Consider the following 20,132-nt stretch of genomic DNA (forward strand, 5'->3'; position numbering starts at 1 on the left):
AGATAACCGTATGAAGAATGAAGGAAGGAGTCCAGAAGAAATCCACTGGCCATCTGGGATCTTGGGGCCGTGCCCCTAGGAGTGATTTCTTGCTTTTCTCCTGAATCATGTGCCTAGATCTCCAAGATCTCCCCAACAAGGGACACTGTCCTTCTGATATCCCGTGCTTGCCTCTCCGTGGTGTTGCCCACATCCTCAGGCCCTGTGAGAGAGAGCCCAAGAGCGAGCTTACTGCTGGAGCAATCCGTCTTCCGTGTCTACTTGAGGTCCTGCCGTATCCAACCTCAGGCAGTCAAGCAGGTTTCGTCCTGGTGACAGGTCCCAAAAGCCATTCCCATTCCAACTAGGTGGAAAATAATTTGCATACACTTACCCATGCACACATGCTCCATCCTCCCCCCTCCCCTCCCACATATGTATATAGAATGAAGAATGTATGGACATAGGATTCATTAACCTCTCCGAATGAGGTTTCAAGAACAAAGGCACCTCCTCACACCCAGATACACACAACCCATTCATGTTATCACGGGGCATGACCATGGGGTTTCACTGCATCAGGAACGACCGTTTCTCTAACCCTTCCCTGTGTTAAGCCCTTTCTGTGAATTCTTTCTTCATCACTAAAATCCTCTGACCTCGGTACCGTTAGAGCCCATCTTAACCGTGGTGGTGAGCCAGGCCTGTGATGCCTCCTCACTGTTAAGAGGTGAGGGGTAGGCCTGGTGAGCTATTGGGGTGAGAGGGGTGGTCCGGACAGCTTCTCCAAGGAGGTGCACCTGAGCTGCCTTTTCATGGTAGGCATTGCATGCTGGCACAGCTGAAGATGGTCGGCATCTACAGTTGTACATGTATCTGAATGTTCTCTTCCTCCCCACCTCCAGGGTAATATGCTTTCGCAATGCAAATTGCAATGCATTTGATTTTGTGCTGGGGCTTCCAAATGACCGAAGGGCAGGGACTTGTGATCTTGATGTTGTTGTTGGATTTTTTGTTTTGTTTCTGGAAGGCCACTTACATAGTGGGCATAGTCTGGGAGTCTACCCAGTGAGCTGGTCTCCAGGAAATGACCTTTGATTTAGTGGCCAATACTGACTAACCTGGGGTGCTTAAACGTGCTTGGCAAGTATCATTGTCTTTGTCTCCTTTGCCCTTCTAGACCTTTAGGAGACAGTCTTCAGGTAGGGTAGGTTAGGGGCTTATGGAGCCCAGGAGAGGGCGTAGCCAAACATATAAGGGAGAGATTTTGGCCACTGTTTTCTCTTCCATCAGCGTTGGGTACAAAAGGGAAGACAGATGTCCAGAGAGGGGACCTTGCCGGCTACACAAAAGCATCACCTATCAGGAAAATAAATTTTCTCCATTCCCAGCCTTGTATGGATTCTTTTTAAAGATATAAAAGGGATACCTATTATCAAAAATGTAATGATTCCCAATCATTATGTGAAGAATAAACAAGTAAGGCTTAGCCATAGCATGTGGCTCATGGGACTGACCTTCGCTTGAGGCAGTCACTGTAAACCATGTCCCCTCTCTCTTCTGATGGATGCCCCCCCCCTGTTTTTTAATCCAGGTACTTTATGAAACACAGAGAACTCATAAATACACGTAAGCAGGTGCTGAACCTCTTGTAAAACCCCACAACCACAACTCCTGCACAGCAAACTCCAGCTAGACAACAAAAGGTCGTGTGCGTGCTGCACGTCAAGTTGAACCTGGGTTTGAACTTGGACTAGCGTTTAGCGAACATTTACTAAGTGCCAAACCTTGGAATACATCCTTTCCATGAAGTATCTCCTTGAATCCTCAGAGCAGCCCCATGAAATAAAGCACGATTACTTTCGCCACTTTACACATGAAAAGACAGGTTTAGAGAGCTTGTGTTACCTTGACTAAGGCCCACAGCTAGAGAGAATGCATTATCAGTGGACCTCAGATAATCCATAGAGAGAGGCATATAACAATTTCCCACAGTTACAGAGCTAGGAAATGATGCAGCCAGGGTTGGAAACCTGGTCGGCCTGACTCCAGAGCTTGTGCTCTTAATCACCACATTGTCCTGGTCTCAGAACTACCTTTATCCACCTTTAAAGGATTCTTTGTGAACTACTCCGCTTAGGGGTTTAAAACAATTTCGTTTCTCCTTTCACACAGAGTACAAATCTGAGTGGCTTAACTAAACTCTTTGTCGACGTGTAGGGACGTCCCAATCCTAGAGCTTCATCTGTTCTCTCTTCCTTAGTGTTAGTTCAAAAGTTAAATTTTAGAGCATGTAATTTAAAGCTCTATTTAGAAACGCTCATTGATGGGGTCAGAGCTGCAGCCATGGAGATGTCTCGTCGTCTGGAAGATCCTCATTACATTCTAGGCTTCTGAAAGCCAGATGAAGCATCAATAAAATATGCTGTGTCCTCCTGAGGAGTTAAGCCTCTGCACTTGAATGCATTCTTGCAGTGTCTCTCTTGCCCCCGTGCTAAGGAAATCTGTAAGCGAGCAGAATGATGGGGGGAGTGGGGAACTAGGGGAAAAGCAATTTAGTGTGGTTAAGGTACCAGTGTGTGTGGCAAGGCCATAAGCACTCAGAAGTTCATGCAATACCCTTGGGTGGTGATAAACCCTCTCTGCCTATCCTGTTGTCATTCAAACCTCAGGTGTGCTATTTGACCTTAATACATCTGCTCCATTATAATGTCACAGGTAGTGAGTACACAGGAAGCAAGAAGGAAGGTTGCTTATTGACAGAAGTGACAAAGAACTGTCATTTTGGTGTTTCCAAGTAATGCATTTCCTGCGATCCTAATTAGTGTGACGAGAAGACTCATTGCCAAGAAATTGTGTGGTATTTGCTTTAGCTTCATTCTGAAATGGTGAGGCTTTGGAGAGTTAGCCCAAAGTGTTTATGTGTACTGAGATATTCGGATGCCAGCAGGGCAGAAGAGGTGGTGCAAATTGTTATTCACATATAATTAAACCTAGGTGCCATTCAAGTCCATTAAGCAACAGCCTCAAATCCTTTTAATTAATGGGTTCAGATTGGTGGGCCTGAAGGAGCTAATTAAATTTTTTTCCCAGGATTTTCTATTTAAATAGACAACCGTTGTGCTTCCTACATTTCCTCCAAAGTTATTCTTTGTAATTTAGTGTTGATGGAGGTATCAGCACTTCATGGCAGGTCCCGGTTTTCAGAGGTCAGAAAACACTCTGGGCCCCTGGTTAAACCCACGGAGACCCCTGTCTGCATCTTCCAGGATCTGGAAGTCCTGTGCTTTCCTGAGCCCAGCCACGGCCTGACAGAGGTCCTCTTTTCCCCAGAGACCCAACACCTGCTCCCCAAAATCTGCTGGGGGTGGCAGATCACAGAAATCCAAAGCCTCAAGGATAGTAACCCTGGGTTCTTCGTATTTAACAGAGCTGGGATGTCTTGGGACTAGTTCTTCATGCCCTCATGGCAGACAGCTTCCAAGCTCTTCTGCTACCACATTTTCCCTCACCCCTGTGTCTCTGGTTCTTCTGCTCCAGGAGAAATGACTCAGCTAGCAGTGAGAGCTCGGCTGGCTTCTCAAAGCTTTTCCTCCACAGTTCCCTTCTCTGTGGACACCCCTGAGGGTCATCTCAAGGTTTACAGGATATGAAAGGTTATTCTTCCAAACAACAAAAAGGTTAAGTACCATGTTCTGTGCAGAAGAACATACAGTTATAAGATGGGGCATCTCTCCAGAAAACCTGAGATTTTAGTTTCTTGCCCCCAGAAAATTCCCTGCGGGGGCTTCATGACTCTCCAATATGTCTAACATGGGCCACGCTGCGCGTTCAGCCCTGGAATTGAGTGCCCAGCACATACGGGTTGCATCTTCCAGTGCTGCCGGGGTTAGACTCAGGGCTGTCTAGGCAGAAGTATTCCAGATCATCATTCGATTAAAGCAGCTGCAGAGACAGGATTACTGGGGAGAGGGCCCGGGAAAGGAGACTCAAGCATCTAGCCATATCCGGTTCAGCAGCATCCTTCACTCTCGGGGCGTGGCCGTGTGGATGTTCCCCAACATGATGGCAGAAGGAAAGGACACCCTGGGACCCAGTTATCCTTTGCCACTTGATGTGCCTGGGAGACTGGAGAGATTTCAGGATAGGCTCCTTCATGTGGGTAGGGAGATCTCACGCGTCACCAAGCCTAGACTTGGACCAAGCCCGTCAGGACCCACAGCCGCCCAGTGGTGTGAAATACCCCGAGGGGAGGGTACGCAAGGATGCCTTTCTATGAGATGATGTTTCATTTCTGGACCCAGGAATCAATGCCACTGAACTGCAGGGAGTCCCCTTTGTCACAGCGGCTCTCAGCCGTGGTCCCGGCGAGGACTCTGACATGTGTTTTTGCTGCCATCTCTTGTCTGCCATGGGGACAACTCGTGGTTTACTTGCTGGGGTGGGAAAGCCTTGCCCAGTTACAGCTCTACACCCTCTCCCCACATTGAGGGGAAAATAAAATCCAAGATGCTGGTGTCCCCCAGCGAAAACCCCATTATGAAAACCCATGTTTGCTGACCTACCATCATTTTAATGCAGCTCCATGTGAACTGTAATCAAACCGCCCAGCGACCTTTCTGTCCCTCTTCCCGGCATCACTGAAAGGGCCTGTTGTTCCTTTGGTTCAATGAAGAAACCTTCTGTTTAGTTAAGCAAGTGTTTTTGCAGTCATGTCTCTTGGTAAGTTACAGAAAGATTATTGTTGGGTCTTGGGTTTTGTTGTTGTTTTTATTCTTTGAATACCTCCACCTCCCTACCCCCTCAGCTGCCCACCCTGACACTTACTGCTTTACTTTTTTTTACAAAGGAGGGAAATTCATAATGACCTGAGCAGCTTCCTGGGCGCTTACAGGTCCCTGGTCATGTTTTTCAGGCCCTGGTGTAAGCTGGCTTCTCATTTATCCACCCCCAACCAGGGCCTGGGAACTTTCCAGAGTCTCAGAGGCATCGGCACAGGAATGGAGCCCAGAAGAGACCCCCATGAGCCAGGGATGCCAGTCCTGATTGATGTGTTTACATGTGGTGTGCTCCTCTGTCTTACAGCTGTTTGTTGGACTTGGGTTCCCTTATGAAGGCCCGGCTCCCTTGGAGGCCATCGCAAATGGATGTGCTTTTCTGAACCCCAAGTTCAACCCACCCAAAAGCAGCAAAAACACAGACTTTTTCATTGGCAAGCCAACTCTGAGAGAGGTAAGCATCTATAAAACTCATTCTACTTTCACTCATATGAATGGTAGCTGTTTGTTGAGTGCTAGGAGCCCATTTGAACCTCAGAGCCTTGGACGGCAGGTATTGTCAACTTCATTTCACTTAGTTGGGTGGAAGGAGGATCCTTCCTTGAAGAATCATCATCCTTGAGAAAACAGACGTATCGGGGTGACTGAATAGTACGCCTGGTATTTTAGCCAACTGTCAGCAGGTGCCATCCTGAGAAGCAATCCTGCCATCGCTCGAACCATTTGCAGAAGCCTTATTTGGATTGCCTTTGGAGGTCCTCTGGAAAATCCACTTGAAAATGGTGAATCACCATTGAAGGCAGTTGGATTCTATTTGGGACAATAAACCAAAGTCATTTAGAGCGTGTGAGTGACCAGGCTGGGTGTTTCTATATCTGGTTAGAAACACATATGTGCAAGAACTCATAAGATTGATTTCTTATTATTTCTGCACAGTTCGTAAGTGGCTCTCCAGGCTGCTTTCAAGGAGGAAGCCTCTCAGTGTCGATTTGTCCCAGTGCCCTTGTCATTTGGGACCGTCTACTGGGGAGGACACTGCTGGGCGGCCCTCCCAGGACATGTGTCTAAAGCATACATTTTTCACCTCTGCTACTTTTAAACCTTTCTGGGTCAGTTCTCCTGACCCCATTCCCCCCTTCCCCAAATAGTATATAAAACACATTTTCTGTGATTATTCTTTACCTTTCAGTCAGAGAACTTACCAGTTAATAGAGTTGATCATTCTGAGAGTTCTTTTCTTTGACCCTCCCCGTCACTGGTGAAAGGGCCAAAGGAGATGGAAGAAGATCAGCAAGACCACAGATTATCCTGAAAAAGATGAACCTGTGGCCCAGATAACCTCTGACAAAGGTTAACGAGGCGTGTGCGTGTGTGTGTGTGTGTGCGCGGGCACGCTTGCTTTTTCCTTCTGCTAGTACTGTAAATTTGAGTTCTTCATTTTGGGGCGTGCTTTGGGGGGCGGGGGGTCATTCCTCAGCAACACTTCATGCACACAGCGTTTGGACTTCCCGTGCTGTGGGGCGGGTACCAGAACACAGATCAGGAACCTTCAGTCTGGTACCCAAGAACTTACTCTTTGCAAAGGTTTGAAAGGATGCCCCCCCAGCAGTGAGAATGTCTCTCAGCTTAGGCATCTGTGCTCTAGCGTGCGGCTGACTTTGAAACTTGGGAGCTCTGGGTAGAAAGTGTGGGCTAATAAATCATGCCTGTGTTACGTTTGAATGTAGGAAATCTCTGAAGTTCTACATCTGCCTAAATTGGATAATTACTTGTAATTTTCGATGCTTTTTCCACTTTTTTGTGATAAATTATACACAGTGAGAAACGATGATTTTAACCTTTTTTGAGTGTCCAGTTCACTGGCGTTCAGTCCATTCGCAATGTTGTGCAATCATCACCACTATCCACTCTCATAGATTTATTGTTCCAAACAGAAGCTCTGTACATTAACAGTAACTCTCCATTCTCCCCTCCTCCAGCCCTGAATAGAAGAGTAGAACCACTACTCTACTTTCTGTATATAAATTTACCTATTCTAGGTGCCTGATGTAAGTGTCGTCGTACAGTGTTTGTGACCAGCTTATTTCACTAAGCATGTTTTCAAGGTTCGTTCATGTTGTTACACGTGTCAGAATCTTTCTTTTTTTAAGGCTGAATAATATTTCATTGTATGAATAGCCCACATTTTGTTTATCCGTTCCTCTGTTCATTGACACTTGGATTGTTTCCATTTCTTGTCTATTACGAAAAATGCTGCTATGAACATGGGTGTACAAGTATCTGTTTGAGTCCTTGCTTTCAATTCTTTGTGGTATATATACTTATGAGTGGAATTGCTGGAACTTGCTTTTTATTTATTTTGAAATAATATTAGTCTTAAAGAAAAGCTGCAAAAAGAGTACAAAGTTTGGTTATATGCTTCATGCAGCTTCCGCTAATGGTAACATATTATAAAACCACAGTGTAATTGTCAAAACCAAGAAGTTAACATGGGTACCGTAATATTATCTAAACTACAGACTTTATTTGGATTTCACCAGTTTTTCCACTAACATCCTTTTTCTGGTCCAGGCTCCCACATGGCCTTTACCTGTCATGTCTCTTTAGTCTCCTCCAATCTGTGCCAATTCTTCAGTCTTTCAGTGCATTCATGACCTTGACATTTTGAAAGAGTACCAGTCAGTTGTTCTGTACACTGTCCCTCCGTTTGGATTTGACTGGTGTTTTCTCCTGATTAGTTTGAGGTTACACATTTTTGACAAGAATCCCACAGAAGTCATGTGGCCTCAGTGTATCATGTCAGGGGGTGCGTGATACCAATGTCTTATTACTTGGTGATGTAACCTTGATCACTTGGTTAAGGTCGTGTTTGCCAGGTTTCTCCACCATAAAGTTACTGTTTTTCTCTTTGTTGGGGGAAGTACTTTGAGACCATGCAAATACCCTCGTTCTCCTCCAACTTTTGCCCATTTATTTTTACCATGTATCAGTGGATCTTTCTTGCAACCATTGTTACAGTGATATTCTAATGATGATTTTTTCCCTCATGATTTTTTTTTCTGGTTTCCCGTGATAATAACCATCTTAGTTAACATTTATTGGAGCACTTACTGTGTGCTAAGGGCTTTTTAAAAATGGTTTTTTATTGAAGTATAGTTGATTTACAATGTTGTGTTACTTTCAGGTGTACAGCAAAGTGATTCAGTTCCATATATATATATATTTTTTTTCTTTTTCAGATTCTTTTCCCATATAGGTTATTACAAAATATTGAGTATAGTTCCCTGTGCTATACAGTAGGTCCTTGTTTTTTTATCCATTTTATATACAGTAGTATGTATAGATTATTCCCAAATTCCTAATTTATCCCTCCCCCTACCCCACCCTTTCCCCTTTGGTAACCATAAGTTTGTTTTCTATGTCTATGAGTCTTTTTCTGTTTTGTAAATAAATTCATTTGTATCATTTTTTTAGATTCCACATATAAGTGATATCACGTGGTATTTGCCTTTCTCTGTCTGACTTACTAATGCATGAAAAGCAAAGAAACCCATCAGTTTTCTTGCTGCAGTTTCTATATACAAGACTTTGGGAAATGATTCATCAAAAGTATTTTGGGCTGACTTGGTACCTTCTTGATCATTAGAATTAGATAATAATTTAAATTTTGATAATTCTGAAGATTTTGATAACACTGTATTACAACTGAGTACTTTTTCCTGAAAAAAAATTGAAGACCCTCTTAAACAGAATCTAACCCTTTCCCAGTGAAGGATGTAATGTTACATAGATCAGATCAGCCGGTATGAAATTGTTGAGAAAAGTATGTTCATCCTGTCGGTGTGATCCTTTAGTAATTTGCTTTTTGTTGAGGTGATAGAGGGTTTTCACTTCATGGAATAAAAAGGGAATAGGTGTTGGAGCTGCCGCCCAGGCATTTGGTTCCACCTATCCTTTCAGATGGTCCCACCAGTGTTGGAATGAGACTCCAGTTAGAATGGCACTGGGGGAGGCTTTCAACAGCTGCTCAGCAAGTGACCTCCCACAGGTGACTCCATCAGTCCTGGGCTCCCGTGAGAGGGCTGGGAGGCAGAGGTCAGCTGACAGATGTCCATTGTATCCCCACAGGGCCTGTGGTACTAAGTCACTGCATTGGGGGAACTTATCAAGACACATTTCCTGTTTCCCAGGAGCTCAGATTTTGATATGGAAGTGTGATAAGAGTGATGCCTAATCAACGGGAATGCATAAGGAAATAGCTGAGTACATTAAGCGGGGGAAGTTAACTTGGAGTGGTGCCCGGTGGAGAATGTGCTGGGTTAGCTAGAAGGGGATAGTGGGGGAGCTGTGCTTTATAGGAAAAGAAGAGTCGGGTTTTGAGTTGGAGAAGCAAGAATGTTGATGCGTTGGAGGGAAAACCCCAAGCAGGTCACTTTACTTTATGCAGGAGGGCAGGTTCCATCTGATGTCCATTTCCTTCTCCGCTGGAGACGGTGCAGAGAGTAGGCTGATAGCCAGTGACAGGACACAGCTTTGAGAGGAGCCAGTGAACTTGACCTCACGGGCAGGTGGGCCGCCCCACTCTGCTCTTTCAACTCACAGAATCCCCCTGATCAAAGATGCTTTTAATTGGGAAAGAGCTATCAACACTTGTACAGATTTCTAAGGGTCAAGAATCCCTAGAAAGTATCCTTTTTTTTTTTTTTTTCCCTCAGCAAATAGAAAAATTTTAACCAAAACGTATATAATTACGTAGCTATCTTTTTGTGCCTTTGCTAATCTTTTGAGCTAAGCAACAATAGATCCATGTAAATGGGTCCATATAAATTGCATCTATGTCTCTTCTTTGCCTTCATTTGAAGAGAAGTCTAAATTTTTCTTTGTATTTAGAAAACAAAAAGCTTTGTTTTTATTTTTGCATTGGACCCATTTTTAAAACCACAGTGTACACACTCAAGAGAAGTTCCATATGCCCTTAAGTATAATGTGGTTGGTTCAAGTTATACTTTAAATGTAATATAATTTGGATTTCTATCTTTATATTGGGAAACATATTAGTAGGTTCTTAATCATTATTCTGACATTTTGTAAACCATTCGAAATTCTCTGGCTCCAGGGTTTCCTTTTCCATAAAAAGAACTTGTGTTCTTCTTGGAGATTTAACAGCCGCTCTGAAATAACATCTCATATTTAATAAGATTTTCATTACTTTTACAGACTATACTCCAGTAAATATACTGATTGATATACGATGAAGTAGCTCAGATCAGATGGTTCTCAATAAATTAACGAGGAATGGAACATCCAGAGGGGGAATAATGAATCACAAAATGCCTTACTCATAAAATTAAGTAACCCTCCGTAAATGTAAATGAACAAAATGATAATGGCTCAGCATTTTGTATTTTCCAAGTGCTTAGAGCAACCTTGTAAATAAGCAGGGGCCTTAAAAGGCGGAGGGGAGAGAGACTGCTAAATAGTGACATTGATGGCAACTTTCATTTACCCTGATTCAGTTGCAAGAATTAATTAGTTTGTTCACCAGGCCACAAAATGAAAATGGTGTGACACTTTACTCAGCTTCAGGAAAGGTCTAATATAGACATACATTCAGTCCTGGGAGTTTGTTTTAGGTTAGCCGGTTTTAAGCAAGTGATGAAAAGGCTGGTGTTTACATTGAGCTTCTTTTGGTCATTGTCTTAAGAACTCAAGAGCCTCCTTTAAAATTGTCATCTTCCTTTTTTGTCAAAAGGTAAAAAGTTGTTGAAGGATCTAGATTTGCATTTGCTCTGCTGCTTTCTAGCTGTGTGGTCTTGGGGAATTGTAAGCCCCTCTAACCCTCAGAATCCTCATCAATACACCGGAAACCTGATAAATAATGTCTGCTCAGGTGATTAGCACAGTGCCCGGCCCAACCGAGGGGCCTCACTGATACGTGCTCAATCTAAAATATGTGCTGAGAAAAAGAAAAGTATGCTCCCCCAGCTCCAGGAGCCTGCGGGCACTCTTCTTCTATCCCTGACCACACAGCTGAGCAAAAGAAAGAGGGTATATGTCAGAAGCATGGGGGAGCTGCAGGCCAGGGAGGGGCGTGACTCTGGCAGAAGAGGCAGGAGCAAAGTCTAGGATGCCTGCACCTCAGAATCGCCTGATTCCCACGAGTGGGGGCCAGAGAAGGCTCAGCGTGGAGGCACAGTCATTTATCTTCTGGGTTTCCCCCCTGAGTAATGCATGCACACCACTGGTGTGGTAAGACACAAAGAACGGTGGCCAAGAGCAAGCTGGAGAGGTGCCAGTTGAATCACCCAGTTCTCTGAGTATATTGGGATCTGAAGACAAAAAGAGAGCCAGCTTGGCCTCAACCCTTCCAGACCCAACACCTTCTTTTATTCGAAGTGTATTATAACATCTACTTTTCACTCCTGAAATGAAAAATATACCCTGCTAACATATGCAATTTTAAAAAAGAATGATTCTCTAACTCTAATATGAAAGAGAAGTAAAAGGAAAATACTTTGCTATAAGGTAATAGATATTTTGTGTATATGTAGTCCGGAAATACTGTATCATACCCATGAACCACACTAGAAGGCATCATGGTGTCTCATTCCTCCTTACAATGAATATGTTTGTATTTAAGAAGAATAAAACATTGAGCTGAATCTGGTCAGCCCTTTTTACTTATAATTGACATTAAAGAAAGAGAAGCTAAATCAAAAGGTGCCTACGTGTAGACACACAGATATACGCGATTGGCATTACTGTGACAGCTTCAAACACAGACTGGTTTGGGTATGTTGTACTGGAGACCCGGATCCTCTGCGTGGCATTGACTTTGCTGCCATGATTTTTCTGAAATGATAACGGCTTATTGGTGAAATTCCCAATAAAACGTCCCTTGATTTACATGGCAATTATGTTTCTGGAAAACTCAATGTATATTCAGACTGTGCCAAAGAGTCAGATTCTGTGAACCCACCTGAGAGCTTGGCAGGGCGTGTGAAGGCCTGTGGGGAGTGGGCAGCTCTGCCCTGGGCGGGGCATGTGAAGGCCTGTGGGGAGTGGGCAGCTCTGCCCTGGGCAGGACGGGCACACACATCTCAAGGCGTCTGGCATCCCTGGTCCTCAGCCAGGGGCTAGGGCAGCACCCGCCAACTTTGAGAACTGAAAATGCACCAGAATGCTTTCTTTTTACCACAACCTTAAAAGGATACAAGAATGAAAGTGGGAATACGTTTGCGGGGTAAATTTAGCTGTCTTTAAAAAACGGATTCTTCCAGAACTGAGAATTGCCAATATTCCTCTGGGTTTCTTTGGCCACCCTTTGTTTTTAAAATAAAACCTCCTTTAAAACAAAAGCTGCCTTTCCTTGCTTTTCTGATCACACATGGCCTTTATGACTCTTAAGGCTCTAGTGTTATGCTAATTATTATTCCAAAATTCTCTCTTTTTCTAGTAGCATTATTTCCCTTTCTATCACCTTTCATATGTGCCATTACGTATCCTTCTATGACTTTAAAGCCTATGACAATTTTATTGTAATTTCCTTGTATTTACCTGTCTATCCTAACCAGTATTTTATAACAGATGCTAGTTTGATCTAGGTGATTTTCAGGGCTGGGATATGACTGAGGGCAAATATTCATTATTTCTTGGTGTGATTTGGGGGGTTGAAGCCATCTGTAACAGCCTCCATGTCACCTGGTTATGACATTCTAACTCTTTTTTCAAAGTAGGACTCAAGGTGAGGAGCCATCACCGGACCTGACCCTGTGGATGTCATGGTCTCACGCAGGGCCATGGCCCACCTGCTGCCCTCCTGGGACCCCTAGACTCCCAGGAACCCCTCCAAAGTGCCCAAGATCCCAGCTCAAAGGGTCTAAGACAGCGTAGCCTGGCCGTGTGTCTTTTAAAACATCCCACATGAACCTGATGGGCACCCATGGGCACTGCCGGTGTTGCCAGCCGGGCACACTTTACAGCCTCCGGTGTCCTTACCTGTGCCCGTCAGCGCTGTGCGTGCTTATCCAGATGGTCCTGACAGTAGACGTCCTGCTGGTCAAAAAAAAAGAAAGAAAGAAGGCTGTGGGACCCTCCCTCTTTTATTGTTATCTGCTTACGGGGTGCTTAGGAGGTTTCAATCGTCAGGGGTCAAAAACAAAAAATGACATTACCTACGCAAGTACAACTCGGAACCATAAAAAGCATAACGCTTCACCTAGCACAGAAGGTTGAAAAATGAAAAAAGTCAGTGTTCGTGAGACTGAGGTGTTCTGTTTTTCCTTTTCCAGCTGACCTCCCAGCACCCTTATGCCGAAGTTTTCATCGGTCAGCCACACGTCTGGACTGTTGACCTCGATCATCAGGAGGAGGTGGAGGACGCTGTGAAAGCAATTTTAAGTCAGAAGGTTACTTCTTTTATTCCATTTTCCCCCATTTGTGATGTGAACGCGGGATCATGTGGAAAGCATCACAGGCCCTTCGTTCGAGTAATTAGAATGTTTCCATGTCAGCTTGACTCTGAAATTAGAAAATGGCCCAGCTGTAGGACTGGCCTGGGGATTTTTGTGGAGGTTCTGTGAAATGGAATTGGAGCTGGTGTCCAGATGTGTGCATGGATTCTGCAGACCCTTTCGACATGGCTCCTGGGTCCCAGACACAGCAGTAGAAACTTGAATTCTACTTGTGTCAGTGACCTCATTATGTAGCTCTCCCAAAGATCAGAAAAGATAGACCCGCTCCCCTGCAAAAAAAAAAAAAAAAGTGAGAAGGAAAAGGACTAATTAAGGAAATACTGGGAAATGTTTTTTATAGCATCTGTTTATTTGGCTTTTCTACCTAAACATCTTATAAAATTTTGTATAAGTAACTAACATCTCTGGACTCTCCAGAACAATTCAGCAGACATGTATTAAGTACCTACTGTATGCAGAGCGCCCTCTGAACCACTGTCAGGAACGCTCACTTCCATAAACATAAACGAGGCTGACTCCCTGCCTGTAGGAAACTTACCACCCTGTAGGGATGGGTCACGTTTTCCTCTCTCCCAACCCCGGGACTGCCTTGGATTCTACCAGTAAACCCTGCCCTCTGTCCTCCTCCTATCAGAGCAGCGATTACTCTGTTATAATTTTTTAAGAGAAGCAGTATAGTTGTGGTTGTGAGGACAGGCTAGAATCAGACAGCTTGGGTTGGGGTCCAGCAGTGTCCCCTCGGGCAGTTACTTAACCTCTGAGGCTCAGTTTCCTCATCCCTGATGTAGGCTAATTTCACCTACTTTACAGGTACTTGAGAGGATCCAATGAGATAATGAATATAAAGTGCTTAAGTGCAGTGTCAATCTCATAATAAATGTCTAGTCAGGAGTATTAAGTCAGTATTACATATATAATAATGTAATATTCTTTTTTACTGAAGTATTGTTGATTTACAGTGTTGTGTTAGTTTCCAGTGTACAGCAAAGTGATTCTGTTTTACATGTATATACATTCTTTTACATATTCTTTTTCCATTATGGTTTATTACAGGATATTGAATATAGTTCCCTGTACTATACAGTAGGACCTTGTTGTTTATCCATCCTATAGATAATAGCTTGCATCTGCTAATCCCAAACTCCCAATCCAACCCTCTCCTGCCCCCTCACCCCCTTGGCAACCACAAATCTGTCCTCTATATCTGTGAGTTTGTTTCTGTTTCGTAGATAAGTTCATTTGTGTCGTATTTTAGATTCCACAAATAAGTGATATCATATATGTCTTTGACTTGCTTCACTTAGTATGATAATCTCTAGGTCCATCCATGTAGCTGCAAATGGTATTATTTCATTTTTTATGGCTGAGTAATATTCCATTGTGTGTGTGCGTGCGCGTGTGTGTGTGTGTGTCGATGGACTGTCGATTCATCTGTCAATGGACTGTTATTTCCATGTCTTGGCTAATGTAATACTATAACATTCTTACTTTTGTTAGTGATAGTCTGGATTTCCACTAGACTGTAAGCAACATGGGCAGGAACTATATCTGTCTCACTGCTGTGTTCTCAGGACCCAGCATAACGATGTACCTAACGGATGATGGGAGGCATGGAGGGAGCAATGAATAGATGTATGCAAATCAGCACACTAAGGCAGTGTATGTTCAGTGCCAAGACCAACATGCCAGAGATGGAGGAGTGTCTGTCTTCTCTGCTTCTTTTTTTTTTTATTGAAGTATAGTTGATTTACAATGTTGTGTTAGTTTCTGGTGTACAACAAAAATGATTCAGATATGTATACATATGTGTATGTATATATATGAATATATATACTCTTTTTCATATTCTTTTCCATTATGGTTTAATTACAGGATATTGAATATAGTTCCCTGTGCTATACAGTAGGTCCTTGTTGTTTATCTGCTTTATACACGGTAGTTTGTATCTGCTCATCCCAAAGTCTTAATTTATCCCTCCCCGCTCCTTTCCCCTCTGGTAACCGTAAGTTTGTCTTCTATTTCTGTCTTCTCTGCTCCTTATAAGGACATCTGGAGAATGCAGCATTGAGTTAAGTCTCAGAGCATGAGTAGCAATCTGCAAAGTTAAACTGAGAAGTGAGCCCAGAAAGACACGAGTTAGAGGAACAGTGAGAGTCGAGGGGGAGAGGCTAGAAAGGCGTGTATCCCAGGAGGAGTTGCCAGTTGGCCCATGTAAAGGGCCGTCTTTCCCCTTTGGGTAGTAAAGTGGGGCCCTCCCAACTGCCAGCTTCAGCTTGCTGAGCACACCTCCTGGGGAACAAGAGTACGCCAGTGTGTTATCCGTGTCCCTTTAGAGCAGGTCTCGTTATTGAGCTTTGAGGTAGCTGCTCAGAGCTTCCCATCAGCGGCGTGCACAATCTCATCCCTGTCTCAAGTTTAGGGCAGAAGTCCCCCAGACCTCTGGTGGCCAAGCCAAGAGATGAAGTGCCGAGTGAGTGTGGTACTGCTAGCCACCTCAAGTACCTGCTGCACGTCTGCAGTTTCCCACCAGAGGATCCTTCTTGCAGAGATGGAAGGCTCTTCTTTCTTCAGTCTCAGAGTCCTCTAGGGTATTAGCTTCTAAAGCTGCCATAACAAAGAACCACAAAGTGGTGGTTGAAACAACAGAAATTTATTCTCTCACAGTTCTGGAGGCTGCAATTAAAATTAAGATGTCGGCAGGGCCACGCTCCCTCTGCCGCCTCTCATGGAGGGTCCTTCCTCGCCTCTTCCACCTTCTGGTGGCCCCAGGTATTCCTTGGGTTGCAGCTGCAACACTTTCATCTCTGCTGTCATATGGTGTTCTCCGTGTGTGTGTCTTTCTGTTTTCTCCACTTCTCATAGAGACATCAGTCATGTTGGATTAGGGCCCACCCTAAATCACTATGACCTCTTCTTATCTTGATTCCATCTGCAAAGACCTTATTTCCAAATAGGGTCCCATTCACAGGTACTGGGAGTTAGGACTTCAACATATCTTTTGTGGGGGGCGGACAGAGTTCAACCCACAACACTTAGTTAAGTGTGCATGCTTTTGAAGGGGAGTAATTTGAAAGCTAATGTACAGGCAGAAAATCTTGGATCATAGAGTCCAAAAGTTTTTAGATAATAGATCCCTTTTGTCAAACAAAAATCTCGTGGGAATGCCTGACACATAAAGCACTAAGTGGGTGCTGAGTTCTGTCCACTCCTACATGAGGCTCTGTTCACTTCATGGAACATCTGCCGCTCCCCTTTTTAAAACCCTGACCATCCCTTTCCCTAAAACCATTTAAGGCCACTTAAGGGGGAAAAAAGAAGTAATTGTAATAGTAGGTCATATGTAGGGAGAAGCTCTTTTTATACCTCCAGAATCTCTTTCTGTACATCTTTATGAGCCTTATCTCATTTAATCCTTCTGCAGATAAGAAAATTAAGGTTTAAAGAAATTAAGTAATTTACATAAACTCACACAACTCATAAGTAGTAGAACCTGGATTGAAACTAGTATTTTTGACTAGTTTATTAAGAAAAACAGCATTAAATGAAGTAAAGGGAAAGACGAGAGTGAGAGAGAAAGTAAGGAATGAGATTAATACAAAGACTATTATCATTATAATCCTTACGCTTGTTATAAATGGGTCAGAAATTTGGTGCCAAGCTTTCTCATATTTAATTACAAGATTTTAAATGACATGACACTCAAAAAAGCAAGAAAACGTGACCCATCATTAAGAGAGGACACCATCAATAAAACCAAACTCAGAGATGGCTCAGATGTAGGAATTACCATACAGCAAATTTTAAATGCTGAGATAAATGTATTAAAAGGTTTGTTGGGGACTTCCCTGGTGGTCCAGTGGCTAAGACTCCGTGCTCCCAATGCAGGGGACCTGGGTTCGATCCCTGGTCAGGAAACTAGATCCCACGTGCATGCTGCAACTAAGAGTTCACATGCCGCAACTAAGGAGCCCACGTGCTGCAACTAAGGAGCCCGTGAGCCGCAACTTAGGAACCTGCCTGCCACAACTAAGACCCCATGCAGCCAAATTAATTAATTAATTAATTAATTTTTTTTAAAAAAAGCTTTGATGAAAAAGGTGGACAACATATGTGAATGGATGGGGGATTTCAGCAGAGAGATGGGAACTTTTTTAAAAAGCCAAATGAAAAAATGCTAGACCTGAGAAGTACAGTATCAGAAATTAACTCTTTCAGTGGGCTTATCAGCAGACTATACACAGCAGAGGAAAATAATCAGTGAACTTTAAGGACTTATCAATAGAAATGATTGAAATTAGAGAAAAAAGAACAAGATAAAAAAGAGCATATGAGATCTCTGGAACAATATCAAGCAGCCTAATTTATGTGTAATTAGAATCTCAGAGGAGAGACTGGCCAGAAGAAATATTTGTGAAAAGATAATGGCTAAGAATTTTCTAAAATTAATGAATAACATCAACCTACAGATCCTGGGAGCTCAGTGAAGGCCAAGCAGGATAAATATTGAGAAAAACACACTTAAGATACATCATAGCTGAACTGCCAAAAACAAAAGATAAGGAAAATAATCCTGAAAGCAGCCAGAGAAAATTTTATTACATTCAGGGGAGTAACAGTATGAAAGACCACCAACACCCCATCAGAAATAATGGAGACCATAAAAGGGTCTGCAGGAGCCAGAGTGTGTAGGGCCTCTAAATAGGCCACAATAGGGATTCTGGATTTTATTCTGAGTATGATGGGTAGCTTTGAGCAGGGGAATGACATGACCTATTTTACATTTGAAATCATCAAGAGAAATTCCAGGAAATGTCTGACTTAAAGTTCTGTGCTTAGTAGATAGAGGAGATAAGACTCAACCCCTGGACTTCTGGTACCTTCTAAGACCATCTGTCATGGAATGATGCCAAGCCACCTGTCAGGTGGGACCGTGCAGAGGTTAACTGATATCAGAGAGCAGTTCCCTGTAGAAGTCGTACTCTGAGTTAGAACGCTGAGCAATACTAGACACAGGAGATCCCACAGGAAGGGAGGTGAAGAGGAGAAAACGGAGGAAAAGATGGGAGATAGGGAAAGTTTCCAAGGTCAGCAGGGACTGCATGCCTACAGGCGTCCTTCCTATGGCCATATGAGTAACAGTCCTTTGTCCACCAGCAAGATGGCCAAGCACATTCCCCCCTGCTTCTCCGTAACTGACCCCACTTGGGATTCTCAGTGACTGGTGTGGTTTCAACATTCCCTTTCATTCATCCCCCAAAAGACCTTGACTTGTTCCTGAAGGACTGTTCTGCAGAAAACTGTCATGCACACACACACACACACACACACACACACACACACACACACACACACACACACAATCTGTGCAGCAGATCCGACATCAGAGGCTAGCCAGTGCTCAGTATTCCTAAAGCCGGGGCTCTGGGGAGCTTTCCCACACAGAGGGCCCTGCTTCTGTACACAGCAGGGTGGCTAGTGGAACTCACGGGCAGAGGTGGCTTAAGAATACAATTTCTTTTTTTTTTTTTTTTGCTTTTCCTTTATAGGAAAATTGGCTCCTTATCTTTTAAAACAGTGAACTGGCCACAAAGCAGTTAATGAGTCACATCCCCTTTGGTTAAACTGGGTTTGGTTGGTAGGAGGACACAGGAAGAGCCATTTTTCTGTGTTTATTGCATAAGCCCTTTGAATTAATGCACTTTCATTTCTAATGGATACCCTTTAGAATACGTTGTAGGAATGACCCTTGAGTATTCAGTATGCTTCCCACCATATAACTGGATCTGTCGGTCGCGTGACAGATGGCCCACCGATGTTTATTTACCTCACTCTAGAAATCCTACTTATCCCCTTATAAATGAGCCCAATATGGAAGTCCTCTATTGTACATTTTTTGTTGTTGTTCTTATTCCTTCATATCTTTTCCCACAAACATGGGAAGAGACATATCTCTAGACAGTTAGAGAAAGCTTCTGGAATCACTCACAAGGTGATTAAATAAATATTCTTTAAAAGAAAAAGTCTACCTTTGGTGTAAAGGACTGTGTTTGGGTTAGAGAAGGCACAGCAAGTGCAAAAGCTTGAGATGAGAAGACGCAAGCTTGGAAGACGTAAGTCAGTTAAAGCATTTTGAGCTCTCCTGAGATAAACTATCTAGGAACAAAAGGACCTCAGCTCATGCAGAATAGTCCTACCCTGATATTACAGTACTTATGGCTCAGCCTCTTTTGTCTCTCTCTGGATGGATGTGGGCAGGGATGGCTGAGGTACAGCCTGTGTGATGTGTCATCTAATTGTGCATTCGAAGACATGCTATGAAATTACTAATCATGGTTGAAGAAGATTTCAAATGTAATGTGTGAATCAACACACACAGAAAACGGGAGAAGCTGCCTTGAGGACAGCTACTTGGCTGCCCCCAGAAGGGTGTCTTCTCTGTCAATTGTCCCATTTTCAGCAGGCCTCAACTCACAGATGTTTTGTCCAGGTCTCCACCCTGTAGATTTGAGATAGGCTGAGTGTAGACTTAAGAGGGAGGTGGTGAATGTGCTGATAAGTGCTACTGGGCTTTCTGAAGCTGTAACAAACTGGATTGCTGGCCATTTTCTCCCAAGTGAAATTTCCATTTCAGATTAATAATGCCAGCCGGCTGCTCCTGAAGATGCAGGCCTCATAGTGTCGGCACAGGCACTGCAGAGCTCCAACCCGCATTTCTTCCCCTTCCATCAGGTGTCACAGTATTGATCAGATTGCCTCCCCTACCCCAGGGAAGCACCTTCTATGTTGCTTGCTACCCTCAAGTAAAGCCTAGGCTCCTTAGAGTAGAAATCACAAGTCTTTTGTGGAAATCCAGTGAACCTCTTCCTAGCCTGTCTCACCAGCTTCCATGATCCTAGTTCTG

The 20,132-nt window shown here is 43.6% G+C and overlaps 1 protein-coding gene across 5 annotated transcripts in view; it reads left to right on the forward strand.

Annotated features, from left to right (window-relative positions):
• The window catches only part of MGAT5 (alpha-1,6-mannosylglycoprotein 6-beta-N-acetylglucosaminyltransferase), a 357,980-nt gene that overhangs the window by 321,683 nt on the left and 16,165 nt on the right, over window positions 1-20,132 (forward strand). For all 5 annotated transcript variants that reach the window (XM_036858870.1, XM_036858869.1, XM_036858871.1 and 2 more), the window contains 2 exons: window positions 5,065-5,211; window positions 13,049-13,165. In XM_036858870.1, coding sequence (XP_036714765.1) covers window positions 5,065-5,211; window positions 13,049-13,165 — 264 coding nt within the window. The remainder of the gene's footprint in view (window positions 1-5,064; window positions 5,212-13,048; window positions 13,166-20,132) is intronic.

The sequence above is a fragment of the Balaenoptera musculus genome, chromosome 7, assembly GCF_009873245.2.
Source record: "Balaenoptera musculus isolate JJ_BM4_2016_0621 chromosome 7, mBalMus1.pri.v3, whole genome shotgun sequence".
In the NCBI taxonomy this organism is placed as follows: Eukaryota; Metazoa; Chordata; class Mammalia; order Artiodactyla; family Balaenopteridae; genus Balaenoptera; species Balaenoptera musculus.